The 19,894-nt window shown below is 41.8% G+C and overlaps 1 protein-coding gene across 2 annotated transcripts in view; it reads left to right on the top strand.

Annotated features, from left to right (window-relative positions):
- The window catches only part of LOC125020625 (glucosidase 2 subunit beta-like), a 135,466-nt gene that overhangs the window by 50,053 nt on the left and 65,519 nt on the right, over positions 1 to 19,894 (top strand). For both annotated transcript variants that reach the window (XM_047606079.1, XM_047606083.1), the window contains exon 10: positions 6,587 to 6,656. In XM_047606079.1, coding sequence (XP_047462035.1) covers positions 6,587 to 6,656 — 70 coding nt within the window. The remainder of the gene's footprint in view (positions 1 to 6,586; positions 6,657 to 19,894) is intronic.

Here is a 19,894-nt window from a genome sequence, read left to right as displayed (position 1 = left end):
AAAATACACATGTATGTCCTTGATTTTTATAAATTTTTTTTTACTCAAACACAGTTAAATATAAATCTGCCGTATGTCGATGAATGTACCACTTACTGTTTTCAAAGGAAAGTATGCTTCTTAAATCCTGTACATCTTTTTCCCCCCCTCCACACTAACACGCACAGATATTCTCAGAAACTGGGAAATGCAGAGTTTGTCACGTATCCCTTTGACTACATTATGACATTTAAAGTCAAAACTTGTTTTTCCAGAAGGAATGACTCACACGGTAAAAGGTGCAAAGTGTTCAGCCGGAGTTGCTGTTGTCATCTTTCTCGGTATCAAACATAATTTCAACTGGTGTGTAGAAATAAAACATGATAACATGTAATAATAGACAGGAACATCTTCTCCTAGTGGAAGGAGATTTTGTTAGAAAGTGCCATTAAAATTAATCAAAAGAATGGCTCGTTTAAACCACCATGACTCACTCCGTCACTCTTCTCGCTGCGAGCTTAAGATACAGAAGAGGAAAGTGCCAGCAGCCGCATATGGGATCGGAAAAAGGAAAACCACTCAGGGCGTCTTTGTCCTCTGTTTGAACAGCGTCGCAGAGGGTGGGGGAGTGGAGAAGGGAACCGGGGGGAAGGAGGGATAAGAGAGAAGAAGTTTCTCACAGCTGCCCAGCCTGAGGCCCAAAAATATGTGGCGCTTTCCTCGTCACCGCGTCACCAGCCATCCGTTCTCGCCTGTCATTATTTTACCTCTCGCAGAGGACACACGCCGTCTCCCCGGCACACATATGCACACTTACACCGCCACACACTGTCTTCGCTGCCTTGATCTACTCTTAAATGCTGCCAGCATCAGATCCTCAAACATGGCCAAGTTAAACAGAATGGCTGGGAAATAAACCACGCGCACAGTTTTTGTTGTTGTTTGTAATGGAATGCGTTTATCATTAAACTGTTTTGCTACATGAAACTCTTAAAGATGAATGTGCGCTGAATATTTATGTGGCAACTTTCTTAATGAGCAGCATCCTAGGTGGCTTGTGAGATCAACGTGCCCAGAGATGGCGCTGCACAAGTAGCTGTCTTCTGATGGTTCTTAACGATTGATGACTGGTCATGGCAGCATTTATAATAGAAATAAATGAGTGTTTTTCTTGTGCTGAGCCAGAGTAAATGTGCCATAATTTCATGTTCGAATTTAAATTGGACACCCTGAGGTTTACCGAGCAAGAATTGTCCTGATTGTTTCTGTTTGAAACGAGTTGGATGTTCGGCATGACTTCCAAATAATGTGTCCAAGCTTCTACGAACTCCAGGTTTTCACAGCAAAGTGTGCAAAGTGTGTCAAACAATGCCCAAGGCTCCGACCATCTCAAACCCTCAACAAAGGACTACCGGCAATGGAAAGCCACTCTGGCATCACTTTGTCTGCAGTATGTTCAAGTGCAACTTCTTCTTTGAGACACAAAGGCTACATCCAACTACTTGAGAGCAAACACCTTCATAGTAGCCAGTATTTGTCATTCAGAAGTGAAACTCCAAAGAGCTAGGGCCTAGCAGGAAGCTAGTCGTCCTGGAAGACCTTCAAACTGAAGAGAGCTGGTCTCTCATGAACCATGCTGATGAGGTTGGTCTAGTGTTTGAACATGATGGACATGAAAACAAGAACAACTGCCTGGTCATGCCTCATCGACTTTTTCTATTGCTTATTTTTTGTCACATCCATCACTCTTCTGGTCACTAAGTTGAGTGAATGATGATGAATTGTGTCTGGCTAGGGTCAACAGTGCAGGACACTTTCCTAGGGCCTCTAGGGCCATTGACGCTCAACAACGGTGCGACACCAGTAAACGACCAAGTATTGGCTTGGCATGTAATGGCCCATGGAGCCATGCAGTTGTGCTACATGTACATTGTATACCTTATTATACTTGAATACTTCCTAGACACCACAAACCACTAATTCTACCTTTATGGAGAATGCCTTGCTGAACACCACCGGCAGTATAAGCAGGGTTCACATCAACCCTTCACTCTGCAGTGGTCTCCAAAAGTTAAGCTCTGCAGAGGCTTCCACAAATGTCGCAGTCAAGTTCACTTCACATTAGCAGCGGTGTCACGAAGCAGAGAAGGTTCTCGGAGCTCCGCAAACACTGTGCCGCTGCCACATTTACCACTAAACTCTGTTCCTCTGCAGAGATACAGGTCGTGCCATCAACACTGCAGTCTCAACGTAAGCCCTAAATTTGACTGAAGGCTCTGCGTTAACGTCCCGTTCCTTAAACGAACCGCTGGGCTTCCTCGTACACTGGGAGCTGTGGCTGTGCAAACCTTAGTTTTGGGGTTTGTGGCAGTAACGCATCCATCAAAACTTCGGTCTGAGGCGAAACTTTTCCGAGCCATCCATCACCGAGCTTCACCTAAACCAGACATCTCTGACCAGCTAGGGAATTGTCGGTGACTTAGAGCCTCTAACCCACATGCTGCTATGTTTTCTAAGAAATGAGTTCCCAGTGTAAAGTAGGAGGTCGGAGATTGAGAACCAGACACTTTCAGAAAGATGGATTTGCCACACAGAAGTACACAAATGCAGATAACACTCTGGTAAAGCCAGCTCAGACAGACAAAACGCATGTGACACATAAAATATTAAGAAAATTCTGTAAAATGCGACACTCTCACCAGCCGAGCAGGCTGCTATGGGAATTCAACATAACACACACATAGGAGGAGGCAGTGTCTCCTACTTGGCTGTCATGAATATAGGTCTGCCAAACTGAGAAACAACACTGGAAAAAAAAAAAAAGAAAGAAAGAACGAAAACACTGGAAGTATTACATAAGTTAGGATTCTCTGTGATTTGAACCTTAAGTCAGTTGTGCACAGGCGGCTGTTTAAATTGCATCAGTTCCTCTGATGTAAATGTGTATAGCCTTCAACTCCCTCAGAGCTTTTAGTCATTTATTTTGATTAGGGCTGTATTTATAAGATAAGTCTCTTAAGTAAGTCGCCTGGGAAGATGGGTTGGCGAGGACGGTGGTGGGGGAACAAAATGAAGTCTGTTTGATGATTATAAATTCTGAAATATCTGCTTGTCAATTAATTAGCTGCTTCCTGGGTACGCGTGCAACCTCTTTTCATTTACCGGGCCCCGGCTCTCGGTGGACAAATACCCACGGTGCAACCATTGTATGCCTAAGCAGTTACACACGTCTCTGGCTGCCGGGGAACGGAGAATAAAGATCCTTCAAAGGCAGACAGTTTTCAAGAGCGAGCCTCTGTTTTCTCGGGCTGGCTGATTTCTGAGAGCAGCGCATTTGGCCACTCGCAGGCTTCGCGCTGCCAGCGTCTCGTTCTCGGGCACAAACAAGAACTGGAGAGTGATGTGGACATGAAAAGATAGGTAGACGTGGAGGACCACGCTTGAAGTGATGCTTCCATTATCTCCGTCTGCCTCTCATAGTGCAACAGTACGTCAGGAGACCTGTCTTGTTGAAGCTATTGTGTTTGGGTGAGACTTGGCTATTGTCACGAAGACATTACCTTTACAGTAATGTCTGGATCGTTATAGACGGTTTTTGTTACAGAAAATTAAACAGAAAATCAAGAACACTTTCAAGTTAGCTCATATATTGTGGAGTTTTTTTTAGACGAGGATTTTGTTTAGCTGTGACAGAAAGCTGATTGGTTCACAAATAATTGAATGCAACCTCACTAACGATGTTAGTTAGGAATACAGTTGGTTCAGTGTCCCATAGACTATTTCATCATTGGAGCACATCATATTTTTATGTATGTACTGTATGATACCAATCATAGTTATCACATTTATGCACAAGTGTGCATAAGTAAGTTCATTTAGAAGATATTATTTCCCTGTACTAATAATTAATTGGGTGTTTTCATGTTCAGTTTGATGGTTAAGAATATTTTACTTGGATACAAAGACTGAATGATAGAAAAGACCTAATGTCAAACCCACATCTATCCAGCATGCAGTTTACTGGGCAGTTTAAAGTGTCCTTACGTGTTGTATTTGCAAATGTAGCCTCAGTCGTATTCCAGTCCATTGTGGCGTGGCTGTAGCGTGCTAGCATGAGCATTAGCATTAGTGACTTAGTGACAATGTGCTGACTTGAAATCCACGTGCAGGTCAATTGACCAAATGGAGCTCAAGCCGAGCGTGAATACCAAGCCCTTGTTGTGTTGTGTTTGTCAAGTTTCAGTAAAATTTTTGACTGTTGTATTTGCTATAGAGGGTATGCACATGATGTCACAGCGAGCGGACGTCTCCATGGTTACGGCCACTGAGTGGCAAAAAGTGACAGCTGAGCATGGAGATTAGCAGCATTAGTTTGAACCATAAGCTTTAATAGCATAAAATTAATTCAAAAATGGGGAAGAGCAGTTGTGCAATTGACTCAACCAACAGATTTGAAAAGCACTCAGAGATATATTTTTACAGATGTCTGCCAAAGAAATTAGAAGTAAATGGATCGCTGCATTACTAAGAAACAACTGGAATCCAGACACAGAAACCTGGTGCTGTGGTTCACAGTTAGTGTCGGGCAATACTTATTTATGCTGTATTTTTTTTGATGAAGTCATGCCTTAAGTTACTTAATAAGTTACGTTCTGAAGGGCTGTCAGATAAGTTTGTGGATGCTGTTGTTTTGGCGTGGTTGCAGCAGACAATTCCAACAATAAATAACAATAAACGGAATATTTGTGATCACTCCTCGTCGTCCTTTTAACATCCAGTCGGACGCTACAGTATTGTATGGCTAACGTTACTTCTCAGTACAGCTGTTAGCGTTAGCATTGTTTAATTAGCTACATTTATCGTAACTGAAATGAACTGAAACTCACTTAAACTAACTGAAACTGAGATTAATCCACTTTTCCAAATCCATACTAGTTCATATGGATCACTGTCGAGTCCTATCGTCCTTAATTTTACCTGATAATCCACATTTTCCCCGGTCTCACCATATTTACTGATACATTTCACCACGTTTTTGCCACTCGGGGGGGGGGGGGCGTGGCCCCGGGCGGCAGTGACGTCAGTACGTACCCTCTATTGGTGAAAGGGAAAAGGAAACCTTTCATTTATGCAACTTTTAATCTGAAATGGTTCTGCTTCCTAATTGAATAATAAACATGTATATGTCGTCCTTTTCTTAAGCCACATATATTAGTTCTATATTCAACAACCACCTCCTGCTAACATTATATTTTCCTTTTTGTGTTTTCATTTACTTTTATTGTGTAAATTCAGCATAATCCTAAATCCTTATTGACATATTAAATGATTTTGAATGGGCTTTGACAAACAGTATGCCTTATTTTTTTCTTTACTCGGATGTTTTCATATATTTCTAGATTTATGTTCCAGCCATTTTCTTTGAAAACTGCCGAGATCCCTACAACCTAGATGATACCAGGCAAAACACAAATAAAAACACAGAGCTTAACAGAAATTCCCTTCCAGATGTCTAACCTGAGCTCCCGAACCTTCAGGGAAATAACATTTGTGCGTTGTGTCTTAAAAAATGCGTGTCCAACAGAGCAACTCGGTGACATGTTCTCTTAAGGTTTGTGCTGTTGTTGTTTTGTTTTGTTTTTTTGTTTTTTTTTTTTTTTGCATGACAGTTTTCGCATTTGTATTCAGTCCAATCTGTCAAAAATATTCCGAACCGCAAATACTGCATGAGATGTCACAGTGATCTTAAGCAGGTTTTTGTTCTCCTCTGAGGTGGTGAGTCACATTGCATTTGGCAACGCCTCTCACTTGCACAGTTGAGTTTACAGTCTGGTTTTTCCAGTGAAGGGGGGAAAAAAAAATGACAGAATGCAGCATGCGACAAGTCATCAAATCAGACCCATATTTCCTCTGCCCCGTATGTGGGAATCTTGTCATATTTATTCCTCCTCAGCACCATGAATGCATGTTATGCACAATGATTCATTGTTCTCTTTAATAAAGAATGCCTACAAGCATCAACAGCAGAATATAGCGCAACTGAGGTATCACACATTTTTTCTAACCTCAGGTAAATTCCCAGACACGGATAAACATCAATATTTTGATATTTAATAATTCAGCATTTCACTGCTGGGGCTTAAGAGGATACTTTTGATTAAACCCCTCCAAAACTATCCGCAATGTGATGACCAGTGCGATGTGAATCTTTCTTAATGAATGTTTAAAATAAAATTTAAAGACCCGAAATTGTTTTGGATGCTTGTTTGTCCCCTGTGACCTAAAACGGAACACTAGCATCCGAGGCATGTTGTCTTTCATCATTAAACTGTCTTTCAGGGGCTCCTGGGAGCCTCCTAGAGCACAGAAAAAAGGAACCTTGTACTCTGAAACATCAAGTGTCGTCAGTGTCTGCTGGGAGGTGCATATTAAAGTCACGGACTGGAGCTGAAATGATCTTTTTAAAAAGCGCGTCTCCTTTCGATACATGCACGCACGCCTCCCTTGTCACTTTATGCATTAATGAAGGGGATACCCAAGGCCTTCTGAGTGTGTGGATCTTTGACCTCGTTTTCTCTCCTTCTCTGCTTCTATTATGTGCTTACAGATCAAAGGCCCACATGGCGCAATAAGCAGTCTTGTATCTGAAGATCCTCACTTACAGGCAGCTGATAAAGGTAAATTGTTGAACCTTGCTACTACCCTCTTTGTACCAGATGCTCTCTTGACCCTTTACCATGAGACCTGACTGCTTTACCTGGAAGTGTGTGCACATCCTTGGTCTTGAGTACATTTCAATCGATCGTTTGTTTGTCTCTCAGGTTTGATTATATGTTTAGCACAAGAGCAGAGACATAATCAGATACATGCTACAAATTCACAGGCAGGCGATGTTGATTAACAAGCGAGTCCACTTTCAACCAGTAGTCTTTACATGAATACAGTCATTTTCTGTATTACAAGTTTTCTGTGAATTTTTATTTAAATATGCAAATAAGGAGTTATCTACTTAAGTATGCGCTCATTTGCATGCATTTCCACAACAGAAATCTGAATAATGGCTAAAGTGAGGTTCACCATTCTTCTTTCATTTCATTAACATATTAGATTTCCAGTTATTTACAGAGGGGATTTTTGGATATCTCTTTTTTTATCACTCCATAAATCACAAAATACTGTCAACAGTCCAAAAAAAAAAATCTGCTTTTGCCATATTAAAATGTAATATAAATCAGGCTCCGGATGATATATGAAAAATCCCCTCTGTAAATACCTGCAGAATGTAGTTAGGAATAAATCTGGAAGGTTTGGTATGAGTAAGTGCTACTGAAGTGGAGATTTCTGGCTCAGAGTATGCAGAAAAATTCATTTTGAGAAAATGACTTTTAAACTTTTATTGCAAAATCATGTATATTTTTATTAGAAACCACTATGTGCCAAAACCAAATCTACTCAAATCATTCAAAACATATCACATAATCAAATCAACACATATAATATCAATATATCAAATTTAATTTTCAATAAATTCATCCAACATGAATGATGAGCCGCTGCTGATCGTCTCCACCTTTGTCTCCTTTTACCAAAGACAATTTACAGCCGGATGAACTCAGATAAGTCTGACTTCACCTCTCCTCCCCTTCATGTTTGTTTTTGTTGACTTTTCCTGCTAATTTGAGCTGTAATTTTCTTCTTAGAGAACACTTCACAGCATTTTAAACGTCCTTCACAGATAAACCTGCTTTTAAACGAACCAATTGTCAGAAATTAACCAACCAATTCCAGTTTAGCTTCAGATCAGCCCGGATACTTTCATGATTGGTTGCCAATACAAAGGATATGACCATATTTGGACTGACAGACTTCTGCAGGAGAAAAAGAGCTTCACAACGGTACCTCATATGCTGGGGTAGAGACGAGGCTCACAGTGATATGCGCTGGTTTAGAAAGCTGACTTTCAGCACATTTAGTAGTAAACCAGAGGATCAACATGGACAAAGTGCAGTGAAATAAACATCTCAATGTGCAGTTTGACTGCTTTTTTAAAACTAGTTTGATAGAAGAAAAAACAGTGTTTTTCCTGCTCCTAGAGCTGCACCAAGCAGTCATAGGGCCCATAGCATTGTGGGAGATGGACGACGAAGTGTTTTTCTTAATATCTTCGGATGACGACAAGTCGTCTTGTCCACCACGTCCATCAGATCACTCCACTCATTCATCATGCCACCCACACACAGTGTGCTAATCTCTACCCAGGAGAGATAAGCGGTCACGCTAATATTGGCGTCTGGAAGAGTGGCTGCTAGCATTTACGCTTTTTCCACATTAACCACGCCTGCTTCCAGTTTCCGACCAATTAGAGGAAAAAGTTTTGCCCATTTGATGTGTTGAGAACGAGCAAAATGACATTGTCACTTGTTCTCTTTGGCGTCACCAGTGGTAAGAAGTGGTAATTGCAGGTCTTCTTGGTCAGTTTCGCTAATAAATGTCACCACCGAAACCCGGTCATGAATTTTTGCACTTATATAGACTTGGACAAAAAAAAAAAGTCAATTTAAAAATGTTGTTTATTGCTTCACTAGTTGCTTTGCGCTACCTTGACTTAACCCTTGTTTTAGAGACGTTTTTGGTCCACAGCTAAAACCTACGAGGCAATAATGGCCAGGTTTATATTCACATGAGCAGAAAAAATGGCGGTTTGGCTTGATGCAGGATTCTAAAGTGCTTTGACAACACGGCGTACTCTGTCAGGGATGTTTGATACAGTGATTGGTATTCGTCATTGTTTTCATCCAGTTTCATTTGATGGTAAATTTAATGTTTGCTGGTTCTTGGCAGTAGATCTGACAAACCAATCATTTCAAAAGACGACTTTGGGTTTTTTAATGTAAGGCGATGACTAACCTTAATCTTAACATTGACTCTTATTTCTGTGGTAGAAGTATGTTATGAAATCATTTTTGGCTCTTGAGTTACTGACCACTAAAACACATTTAGAGTTAGCAGTTCTTTGCTACAACTAACTAACGGGTACTGAGGAGCCATAAAGAACCATATGTGGTTTTTGGTGTGACTGATGTCCCAGGAATTCTCTGCACAGGCGCTGAAGGGAAATTCAGTGGCGAATTTAGCTGTCCCAAACATTTTATTGCATGAATAGAAGTATTATAGCATACCCAGAAGCTCGGCTATTGTCTGAAAATAACAAACAGATTATCCATGCATGAGAGAGCTTTGTTTACTATACCTCCTGCACCTATTCCTTTGGCCATGGTCTCCCAAAAGAGAGAATATACTTAATGTAGATGTGCGGCTGATGCAGGAGGCTGTTTTCCGTGTGTCTGGTGTTTTGTTATCCTGCAGCTAGTTTATCCCCCTTCACACCACCGGCATATTATCCTGCTCCAGCTGCTGCGAGGAGACAGGCCCAGGTATTTATGGCTAGCATAAAAAGTGTGTGCATTCCCTGTCACCTACACCCCAAGATTTACAGCACATTTGACAAACACACTGAATTAAAAAAAAAAAAAAAAGCGAGGGGGGGCGTTCAATTTGTATTGGAGTTTAGAGCCTGTCTGTTGTGCATGCTCCCAACAGATCCTGTTGGTAATACATATATGTGTGTGCACGCGCATGTGCCGCCGCGTCCGCCTCCCGCCGCGCGGGGGAATGTGTCGAGCCATCCGCCCGTGTTCCTGCGCGCGCGTTCGTGTCCGCGCGCGAGAGCGAGCGCGCGCGCCGAATCCGCCCGCTCTGAAACACCAGCAACAGATAACAGATGGTCCCCCTGCATTAGAAGTGTTTTATTTCCCTGCGGAAGCCAGATATGTCAAAAATAAGCATGTGCAACATTAGTCATTTGGAATATTCATGCCCCTGCCGTCCGATGGTTTCCTTTTCGCAGCCAAAATACCACCAGCCCAATTCTCCCAAGGAAGCGAGGTGAATCAGTGGGAGAAGGAGAAAAGCAGCCATCAGCTGAACTGATGGGGGGGTGGGGGGGAGGGAGAAAGGCTGAGGCCTACATGCGGTTTTAATGGAAGAATCTCTCTCTCAAGGCCGCTTCCTTAGCATGCCAGGGCTGTAATTAAAAAGGGGTTACAGTCTGTAGATGTGTTCATATTAAAACCTCATCCCCCGGTCCCATTAGACACAGTTATGTGAGTGTGTCCATATGCCCGTCTGGCTGCACACACGTACACACACAAAAATATTAATTTGCATCCACGTTAAATAACCTCATCCAGCGGTGCAGACCTCTTTTACATCCCTTCATGGACTCCTCTTAGGGAGTCCTCTCCTCTCCTCATCCGTCTATTTCTCCTCTCCACCTCCACCTGTCTTGATTCTCCCATGTCCTCCCCTCCCAGGCTCCTGCCGCTGAGCGCGGCTGCTGTCCTTGTCCTTGGTGGTGGACATGGGCACACATACATCATTATCAGTCCCGATTAACCGTCCACGTAGTTGGCAGTCAGGGGGCCCCACCGGGGGCCAGTGGCATGCTTTTTTTTTTTTTTTTTTTTTTTTCTTTCCTGCTGCCGAAAACATGAATTTTGAGCAGCATTTTCTCACTTGTCTCGGTCCCTCATGATCAGGGTTAATTCGTGGCAGCGTGCGTGAACGGTGTAGAAAGAGGAGAGGAGGCAGAGAAGGAGGAGGAAAAGCTACCGAACAGTAGTGCACTGCTTATCGCAGAAATGCAATATAATTTATTCAGGAATATGCAAATCCAACAATCACTCTGCCTTGTTTACCAAAGGGACCTGCTGAATCAGAGTCTGAAAGAGAGGGAGAGAGAGCGGCAGGGAAACAATCCCGACCAGAGGAGCCAACATACAGCGCGTGCACAAAGGCAGCCAAGAACAACTCATTTTGCCGGTTTCCTTTAGATTCAGGAAATGAAGGGTGTCGGGCAATTTCTTGGTTATTTCATACCTAGTGAAACCTTGTCATTTATTCTGTTTTGGCTGGGTTATTGGAAAAGAGACAAGAGTTACGTGGTGTGTATTAAATATATGAACTTCCTGTACGTCAGCTATGAAGCATTTAATGAAGCTCTGGTTCTATAACACGTTGCATTAGGTTTTTGGTCAGTTTCAAAATCTGGTTTATATTTTTTCAGATACAATACTCAATATTTCTTAGTTACTGATAATCTCAGATATAGTACTGTATCTTTTATTTAAAATATTCACGCACACAATACTAGCTTTACATAACAAAGGAAATTTACAAGCTAGTGATTAACGCATGAGCACAATTAATGGTTTAACGTGACAACATATCACAGTGTAAAAGGCGTAAAGGAGCCCTTTGACTAGCAGAACATACCATGTTACCCTTACATGTCAGGTATACGAGTAATTGTTCATGTCATTTAGACATTGTTAAAGACTTAAAGTCTTAATTAGCGTCTTACTTTCACTATAGAAATGTCCCATTAGGCTGTAGCCGTTGGTTTCTTTACGCTCTCAGTTAATCCGGATGTTTCGGATTAAAAACGTATCTATGTTTAATTCTCAAGTCATATACGAGATTTATATATATATTTGCATCTTATATATCTTATATATATTTGTAAAGATTTCCTTTTTGTACATGGGACCTGGTGTAATCTAGCAAAAGACCAGCGGGGTCTTAAATGTGAATTGTCACTGTGTTTTTTTTTTTTTTGTGAATTGGATCTGAAGCCGAGATGAGAAGCACTTAGATCGACTGTGAACGTCTGGGAGACGTTGCTTTCTGTTCACCCAAATTTGGCACAAACGTTAAAACGGACTCAGTGATGACCTGATTTGATCATGGTGCTCAAAGGTCAACGTCGGCTCGAGCACATGCATTCGAAACGGCTGATTACCGCAGCGTTTGGCACGGATGTCTAATCCTTCTCCGCTTCCTCTCCTCTGGTAGTTTGTGTCAAGCTTGTTGGTTTTGGTGGCGCTGAGATAATTATTGTCGCTTCGTATGACAAAGATCTCTATCGTCCCTCTGTATTCCACTCTAAAAATAGCCTCTAAGTGAACACGGCATGTTTCTCGCTGGAAATTGGTGACAGGAATTACACATGTCAATGCAGTGAGAATGTCTGCTTGTGGCAAAAAAATATATATTTAACAGCTTTTATTTATTTAGTTTCCTCAAGGGCCTCATTATGTGTAGGCCTATTGCACGAGTCTAAACTTGCACGCCTGTGAAATGCACCTTGACTAGTTGGCGTCACCTCCTTACAGCAGCGAGGAGGTAATCTTAGTTTTATTGGTAACTAAGGGGCACACAGTTTTATGTCACATTCAATTTCTGCTCCTCATCATCTTTGGGCTGAAGAAATGGGTGTTAGTTGCAGCAATTTCCCGACTCCCAGCCGAGAGCCCAATTAGTGTGGCTGCATCGATTTCTGTACACTGCATCGCATGTACTTTTCCAGGTGAGTCCCTATACAGCAAAGCGTGAGTGAATGGAAGACAACAATTATCCCCTTTAACGGTATCTCTGAGGCCACACAAAAGGGAGCGGAGCTCAGAAAATTGATCTCCTCTGGATTGCGAGCAGTTGCGCGGGCGAACGGACAAAAGCTGGTGCGGCATGGCGATATTTTTAAGTTGCAGTATGCAACTTTTTGAGGAATAAGGCCGAGCTCGTGGATAGAACGTAATTAACATCGCCGGGTCTTTGCGACCATGTGTGGGAAAAACGGTCTGAAATGGACAAATTGGTGCTTTTAGCCATTTGCTGCGACTGTGGTCATGACTTCCTGCTCCAAAGCGCAGAATGTCATAGCTACGGTGGTAATAGCAGGAAGATAATAGTAAGAAATGAGGAAAAACCTGAACTGAACTAAAACTGGTTAATGGATGGTTTACTGGAATCTGATGGTTTGTCTTGGAGAATGGTGTTAGGGTTTTGGAAAGTGGAATTCAAGATGTTTTTAGAGTCCAGAAGTTGCATTTTTTTTTCCAGAAGAGATTGCAGAAGTTGCATTTTTTTAAATATGGACTTAAACATGGCCGTTTAAAAGTGGTCTTTTTCCACCATTTCTTGATTCGATTTGTTGATGTGCCCGGGATTGTTATGTCTGAAAGGTCAATTACCCTTTTAGCTTCAACTTTTACAGACAGATGGCCTCACAGTGTCCTCAACCACTCTTTGATACGATGTGGAATGGATAGTTGAATGAGTGACTGCAAGCGGACGAATCCTCTAGGCAGCGGCGCAAACCCCGAACCATGAGATTTCCACCGCTACGCTTCACAGACGGTGTAATGTCATTCTCTTGATCTCTTGATCTGCATGGCCACTGTGTCCAGAGCGCGTTAATCCAAAAGAACCAGTCCTTTTTCTTTATGCTTTTGACAAATTTTACTTTTTTTCTTTTCGGACGGAGAAGCCTTTCTCCCGGCACGCCTCCCATACAGATCTCTTTTTGCAATCTCTCCCTCTGATTGTAGACGCGTGGACTTTGACACCGACGGTTGCTGGAGTTACTTTCGCCGCTCTCTGAGAATTCTTTATGAATCTAACAGCCTTGCTTTCTGCGCGTTCCTGCTGGGATGGACACTTCTGGCAAACCGGCTTTGAAATTTACACCATTTGTAGAAGATTTTCTTCTTACTTATTCCCTATAATTCAAAGATAGATTTTTTTTTTAAGTCCCTCGCCAGAATCACCCGTAACCTTTTTGTTCTGAAGGCTTAAGAAAGCTCTTTAGATCTTGGCGTAGCAAAGAGAACACCAGACCCCAGATGTCAAAGGTTTACGTAAGACAAAATTTTTCTATGGGTTGTACATATTTTTTTTTCATGACTGTACCTTATTATAAATAGACCCCTACGCGCAGCACAGTTAAGAAGTACATTTTTACCCTTGAGAGAAAATCTTATTTGTGCTGATTCCTTTATGTGGGTGCACCTTGGCCCCCGTCTGTACTACATCTTTGACAGATATGCTCCCAACAGTGATCACAATTTTCACAGTGAGTATCACTTTTCAGGCCTTTGCAGATATTTATTCAGTCCGTTATGAATGCGCTTTATACTTCATAATTAATACTGAAGACATCCAGAAAGCGCAGAGTACAAAACAAGGTAACGAATGACTGCGTGTAGCAAGAAAACACTTCTCGGGTTGTGTTTCATTGTGAACAAACAAGAATCTTCATTCCTTCGTAAAACAAAGAATCACGTTCTGCGATTTATAGCCTTGGATTTTCTGTCCACCCTCCGCTGCCATGCAACCGTCTACAAGGTTTTCTCCCCGTTGCGGGTAATGTACGTCGCATCAACAATGTGATGTTAATCTGCTGAAGTTGCGCACCCCCCACCATGCTATTTTTTGCCACACACACACACACACACACACATGTTGCCTGAGAGGTCAGCGGCATAGCAGGGTTCTTACTAGGTCGAATTGCTCCGAGGCAGAAGTTAATTTCCAACTCAACAGAGATAAATGACTTTGCTTTGACCTCCCTTCGCTTGCTGGAACAACAAAGACATTGCGCTATTCTCAGACACAAGCACGGCAAGTATCTGCAATTTAAAGTCGGCGCTTTAGCATTTGCAGTATGAAATGATCTGATAATGATGATTAGTCCGATTTGTTGCTATTTTTCTGCTAATGCGTTTTGCTTTGTTTTGCACAAGGTGAGTAGCATATGAAATATAAGGCATATTTTACTTTTATAAACACCGCAGTGCTTTTCAGATTTGCACTAAGGGGCTGTGTGAGGTGCGTAAGGTCGATAGGTAGCTGAATCTGCTAATGATTGCATATTATTCCAGAGCACATCAACGCAATTTTGCAGCTAAGGAACATGCTACCCTCCAAGCAATTTTTATACATTTAAATTGAAGTACCACTGTTACTAAATCCCTAAGCGCATACTTGAACATGGATAAAAGTCCAAAGCTGCCACATTAGCTCACCTTAGCATATATGGAGTCACTTTACTTCCTTTGCTTTATCTTCACTGATGGATCGATATATAGTGATAGATACTTTCTCCGTCCAAAATGACCTGATGTTGCTGTGTGTGTATATTGACAAGGCCCTTATCAGCTGAGACGTGTTCTCATACATGTTGTTCAGTAGCTAGTTCTATGAGGAGTATTTAGTTTTTTTCGTTGAAGTATGTGCAGAGATTTGCGCAAGAGTTCCTCCTGCATCCTAAACCAGATGTCAGATCTGGGTTTTTCTTGGCAATGGCAGTGATTCAGATCAAATTATTTAGAGTAATTCTTTACCACTGAAAAGCCTGGATTGTTACAGAGCATAATTGAACATTCATCACAATCAAAATGTCAAATTAAAATGCAAATCAAGGGCAGAAATTATACGTTTCCATTCGACTCTCTTTGCTCAGTGTATACATTTGTTTCAAGATAATAGGTCCAGCTTTTCCCTGTGTTTTCTAACACCTATTTTACAGCTAAATGTTTTAAGCTTTGTTGCAGCGAAAACATCATAACCCTGTGACTAATGATAGCAGAATTCAGTCGTTAACCGTTTTAGGAACTGAATTGAGACGATTGGTCTGCAGTCTTTTTTTTTTTTTTTCCACTGAAGCTGTGGCGGACACTGATGTTGACGTGATATTTACAAGGATCGTGGCGGCAAGAGTGACCTCAAAAGACGCCCTGGGGCAAAAATGACCCGTAGAAACCTATTGAACCTCATGTTTCGTCCATTCCCTGTTCATCGCGCATGCAGCCCTCCGGACCTTCAGCAGACACATGGCAGGTTCATTATATTTTGCCTTGAGCACAAAAACAACCGATTCGCACACGGCGGAACAACTACATCCTCCCGTGTTTGATATGTTTCAATGACCTCAGCTTTAATAATATATTTAAACACATTGTTATTCTGGGATGAGCGCAACACGGGTAATATATTATTAAAGATGGTAGCGTTCTTTAACAGTGGCAGGTTTGGCTTGTCACACCGCTTTCAAAACAAGGTAATGATGCAGCCCCCGGAAATATCAACAGATATCTTGCTGTAGTGGCATATACGCGTTAGTCCTAACCCTAACCCTAAGTCAATGAATAAAATTGTCAGAAATAAAATGACATACATAAACCAAGGGTACTGAGGTGAGGAAAACTTCCTTATCGTATTTCTGCAACTTATGGGAACCACCATCACTTCATTTCCAGTTTAATATGAGCTTCAAAGTAGCGTCTGAATCCGTTTACTTTCCTGCAATCACCTAGGGACATAGATGAAAGGCTGTAGAATTTTTTATACCACTTTTGTACTGAACGTCTCTGAATATAAATTATTACATTTTTTCAAGGGTAAACATTCATAGAAATGGTTTTAGAAAAGGCTCTTCTGTTCTTAGACCCCGTTATTATAAGGAATCGAGCACTGTTTGGTAAGCCACTTTTACAGCACGCAAGTCCATACACGTTTGGCCGCTTCTGTCGGAAAGATCAGAATCGGGCGAGAATCTTCAATTTTCACATCCTCGGTGGAATTATCCCCCTTCCTTCGTAGCCCTCTTGGACTATATTGTGAAAGATTGTTATCTGATATGCTGCTCACTATGGACTCCATGGATATGCCATGCTATATTTAACACAAAGGGTGTACATGCTGTAAGTGACCATTATGCTCTCAATTATCACCATGTATTCTCCCCTACTGCTCGCCTATGCAGCTTTAGCACTTATTAGGGGCACATACTTGAGGCTCACCCACACAGTTCACCTTCAGCCAACATTTGGCAGGTAATGAGCTTGACAGAAGAGTCTCCAATAGACACGTTTATGTCTGGAGATCATTGACGGGTGATCTTGGCGAATGCCAGTGTGATGGTTTGTATTGATTGGTGACTCCAAAACGGTAGTCGAGGGGGAAAGATCGACATCATTCGATGACTAATTGACCAATTGACCTCATTTCCTGATAGTTCTTGGAGATTTGCCTCCGCTCTATGTAAGATGTCAGCTCTTCTGTCGAACGAAGCCAGTCGAACCGTCTATTGTAATGATACTATACATACATACATAATATATACTGTATGTTCAGAGTTCACTCATGGTATCCATTTTTTCTTTAGCAGCAATGTTATGTTTTTTTTTATTATTATTATTATTCTGTAGTCTTTCGTAGAAATCTCTGATGGGTCAACACGGAAATATTTCTTCATTTGGAAACTTTGACATTACACACAGGCCCAGTGCGCTAGTCAGCCAGTTATAGATGTAATAACACACAGGTGCCACAGATGGCAGTAGCAACATTTGAAGTCTAGCTTTAATATATGCAGAGCAAAATGTATAGAGCCACGAAGAATAAGTTGTTCTGACACTGGGACGTTACCCTCTGGTACGCTATTGCCATTTAAGTTGCGGTAAATTTTTCATGTGTGTACGGTACCGTTTTGCCCAATAAATGGACCCTGTTTATTTTCAGAGGTCCAACAGATACAATGGTGGAATGTATTTGATCATCCATTCTGACCACCCGTGCCTAAGCGTTTATTAATCCTGCCTGCTGCTGTTGCATGTGTGGTGTACCTGCTAAAGTGGAAAAAAAAAATAATAAAAAGGCAGAAAATGGTAGGAAAACTTTGATCCCATATACACTGGTACATACTGGTGTGAAACAAAGGGAATTAGAAATAAAGGCCTCCCTCTAATAAAAGCCTGCCTCCAATTGACAGCTTCACAGTTTGTAAACAGTGACGTTTTTTGAGGGACGAGGGTTAGCTGGAAGCAAAAGATCTCAAACACTATAGCTTGTAAATGCCAGTTACCATATTTCAATGGACTTTTTTTTGGCAAGAATTAATGAGGACAACACAGATTTTAAACAATATATTAATACACTCACTGCCCGAGACCGTGAGTGTTATTTTAATAAGTTGACTCTGACTGATGTGATTACATTCACCGACTCCTACACTCTCACTCACTGGATGGACAAATTTACACAGAGGGGACGAAGTCTGGTCTGTTTTTGTCAAGTGAAGCCTCTTCTACAAAGACAATACAAGAAGTGAGTGGAACCACTGTAGAGGGTAAAGAACTTCAGTTTGGAACCGTGGAACATACAACTGATGTTGCATTAGCTAGCGGTTAGCATTAGCATTAAAATGTAACAAGAATCCCCCAAATAACCCATAACGTTATCCAGACTGAAACTGATAACGCATTACATATTTATTTTATCTGATAAGAAGTGTGTGCCCAGATGATTGTCTTACTTCACTCCTTTCTTTTAATCACCAAAGTCGTCAACGCCTGACAGTAAGTGAAAAAACTTTGACGTGATTTAGATTTTTCATTGTTGGCTACCAAAAATATCGCAAAACCATTTTCGTGATTGACAGTAACAGTGTTTGCTTCTCTCTGTTTTTGCCTCCAGCTAACATAGCCTCTAGCTATGACGTCACAGTGCCCTGAAGGCCATGAAGGGGTCTATACTGGCTGGGTATTCTGGGTAACTGAGTATTTTTTTTTTCAATCGTAACAGTGAGACCATTATTCAGATAAACTCAAGTTCAGACATTGATAAATGTGAAAGTCTCCACTTGATAAATCTCATCCATTAGATATGTGCATGAGCATCTTCTCTTGGCTTTCTAATCTCCCGTGGTGATATTCAGCTTGACCGTCCGAGCCTTTCAAGTTGTGTTACAGTGTTTCCTGGCACCAGCCGACTGCGAAGCAGTTCAAGAAACCGTTGGATGAAATTCTGCTCAAGTCCCATGTTGCTTTTAAAAACTAGGCTACTGGCAGATATCATTAGACATGCCTGTCAGACTTTATTAGAACAAAACTCACGCTTTCTAAAGAGTTAAAGAATCCAGAAGATGCATGTAGGTGGTCCCCAGCCGTTGAGCGCAAACAATGAGCCGTCTCCCACATTGCCTTGTGTTAACTGCAGGGTACATTCGGAGCTGATGCTTTATCTCTGCAGGCCTGGCTGTGGATGCGCTGAGCAGATGCTGACCTCCTCTTTGTGCTGGCTCCGCTCAACCTGCGCTTGCTCAGATTACGTTCTTTCAGTTGTTTCGGACGGATCCCGCATTTTCGCGGGGGCTGCAGTCTCGGGCTCTCGAGAGACGTGATGGTCGTTGATGCGCGGAGTGATTTTCACGAAGGAAGCGTGAGAGCAGCAGAAATACCGAGCAACGGGATTTACCTGTCAACCGCACTTAAGCATGTGAGATAACACGCGGCAGACGCTGTGATGATAAAATAAAGGCTGACATGCCTTTTCTGTGATCTTCGGTCAATGACGGCTTCATGTATGTCAGTGCCTCGGAGCTAAGTAGAAAGTAAACCTGCATTAATGGATGGTTGGAGGGCTGACTGTGTTTTGAAACCCTCCGAGTCTCTTCAGAATCACTTTTCCTGTCGGCTTATGACAGACAAATATTTGAGAAGTATGCCATCAATTCACAAAAGGCTTGGTTCTTTATCTGCTTCATTCCAGCTACTTTACAGTAGAGTTAGGGGAGCAAATTAAATTAATACTTCTAGCAAAAAAAAAAAAAAAAAAGCACAGCTATAATTGACATTTTCTTCACATTTCTATAAAGGTCTGCCTGTCCTTTGTTATGTCTTTCTATAGTGTGAGAAACGACCAGTCTCATCTACCCTAACAAGCAGCAAAATGTGACACCGCATTAACAATTGTGCACTTCCTTGCTCGGTTTCAAGCCACCGTGGCTAAAAGTACAGAGCACAGAGTTTGGAGATTTAACTAAGCACAAAAACTCAGCTCAATTCCCAAAGCATCCGCCAACCACCCAACTGCACAGCACTTTTGGAAAATAGACGAGGAAAAAAAAACGAAAAAAAAGGAAAATAGACGCACAGGTAACTGATTTCTCCACTGACAACGCAACAGAAGAAAAGCTTGCTCTATCATTCCAACCATCTGGAAGTCTGGCTCAGAC

Source organism: Mugil cephalus, chromosome 1, assembly GCF_022458985.1.
Source record: "Mugil cephalus isolate CIBA_MC_2020 chromosome 1, CIBA_Mcephalus_1.1, whole genome shotgun sequence".
NCBI lineage: Eukaryota > Metazoa > Chordata > Actinopteri > Mugiliformes > Mugilidae > Mugil > Mugil cephalus.
This window is presented reverse-complemented; position numbering and strand designations above follow the sequence as displayed.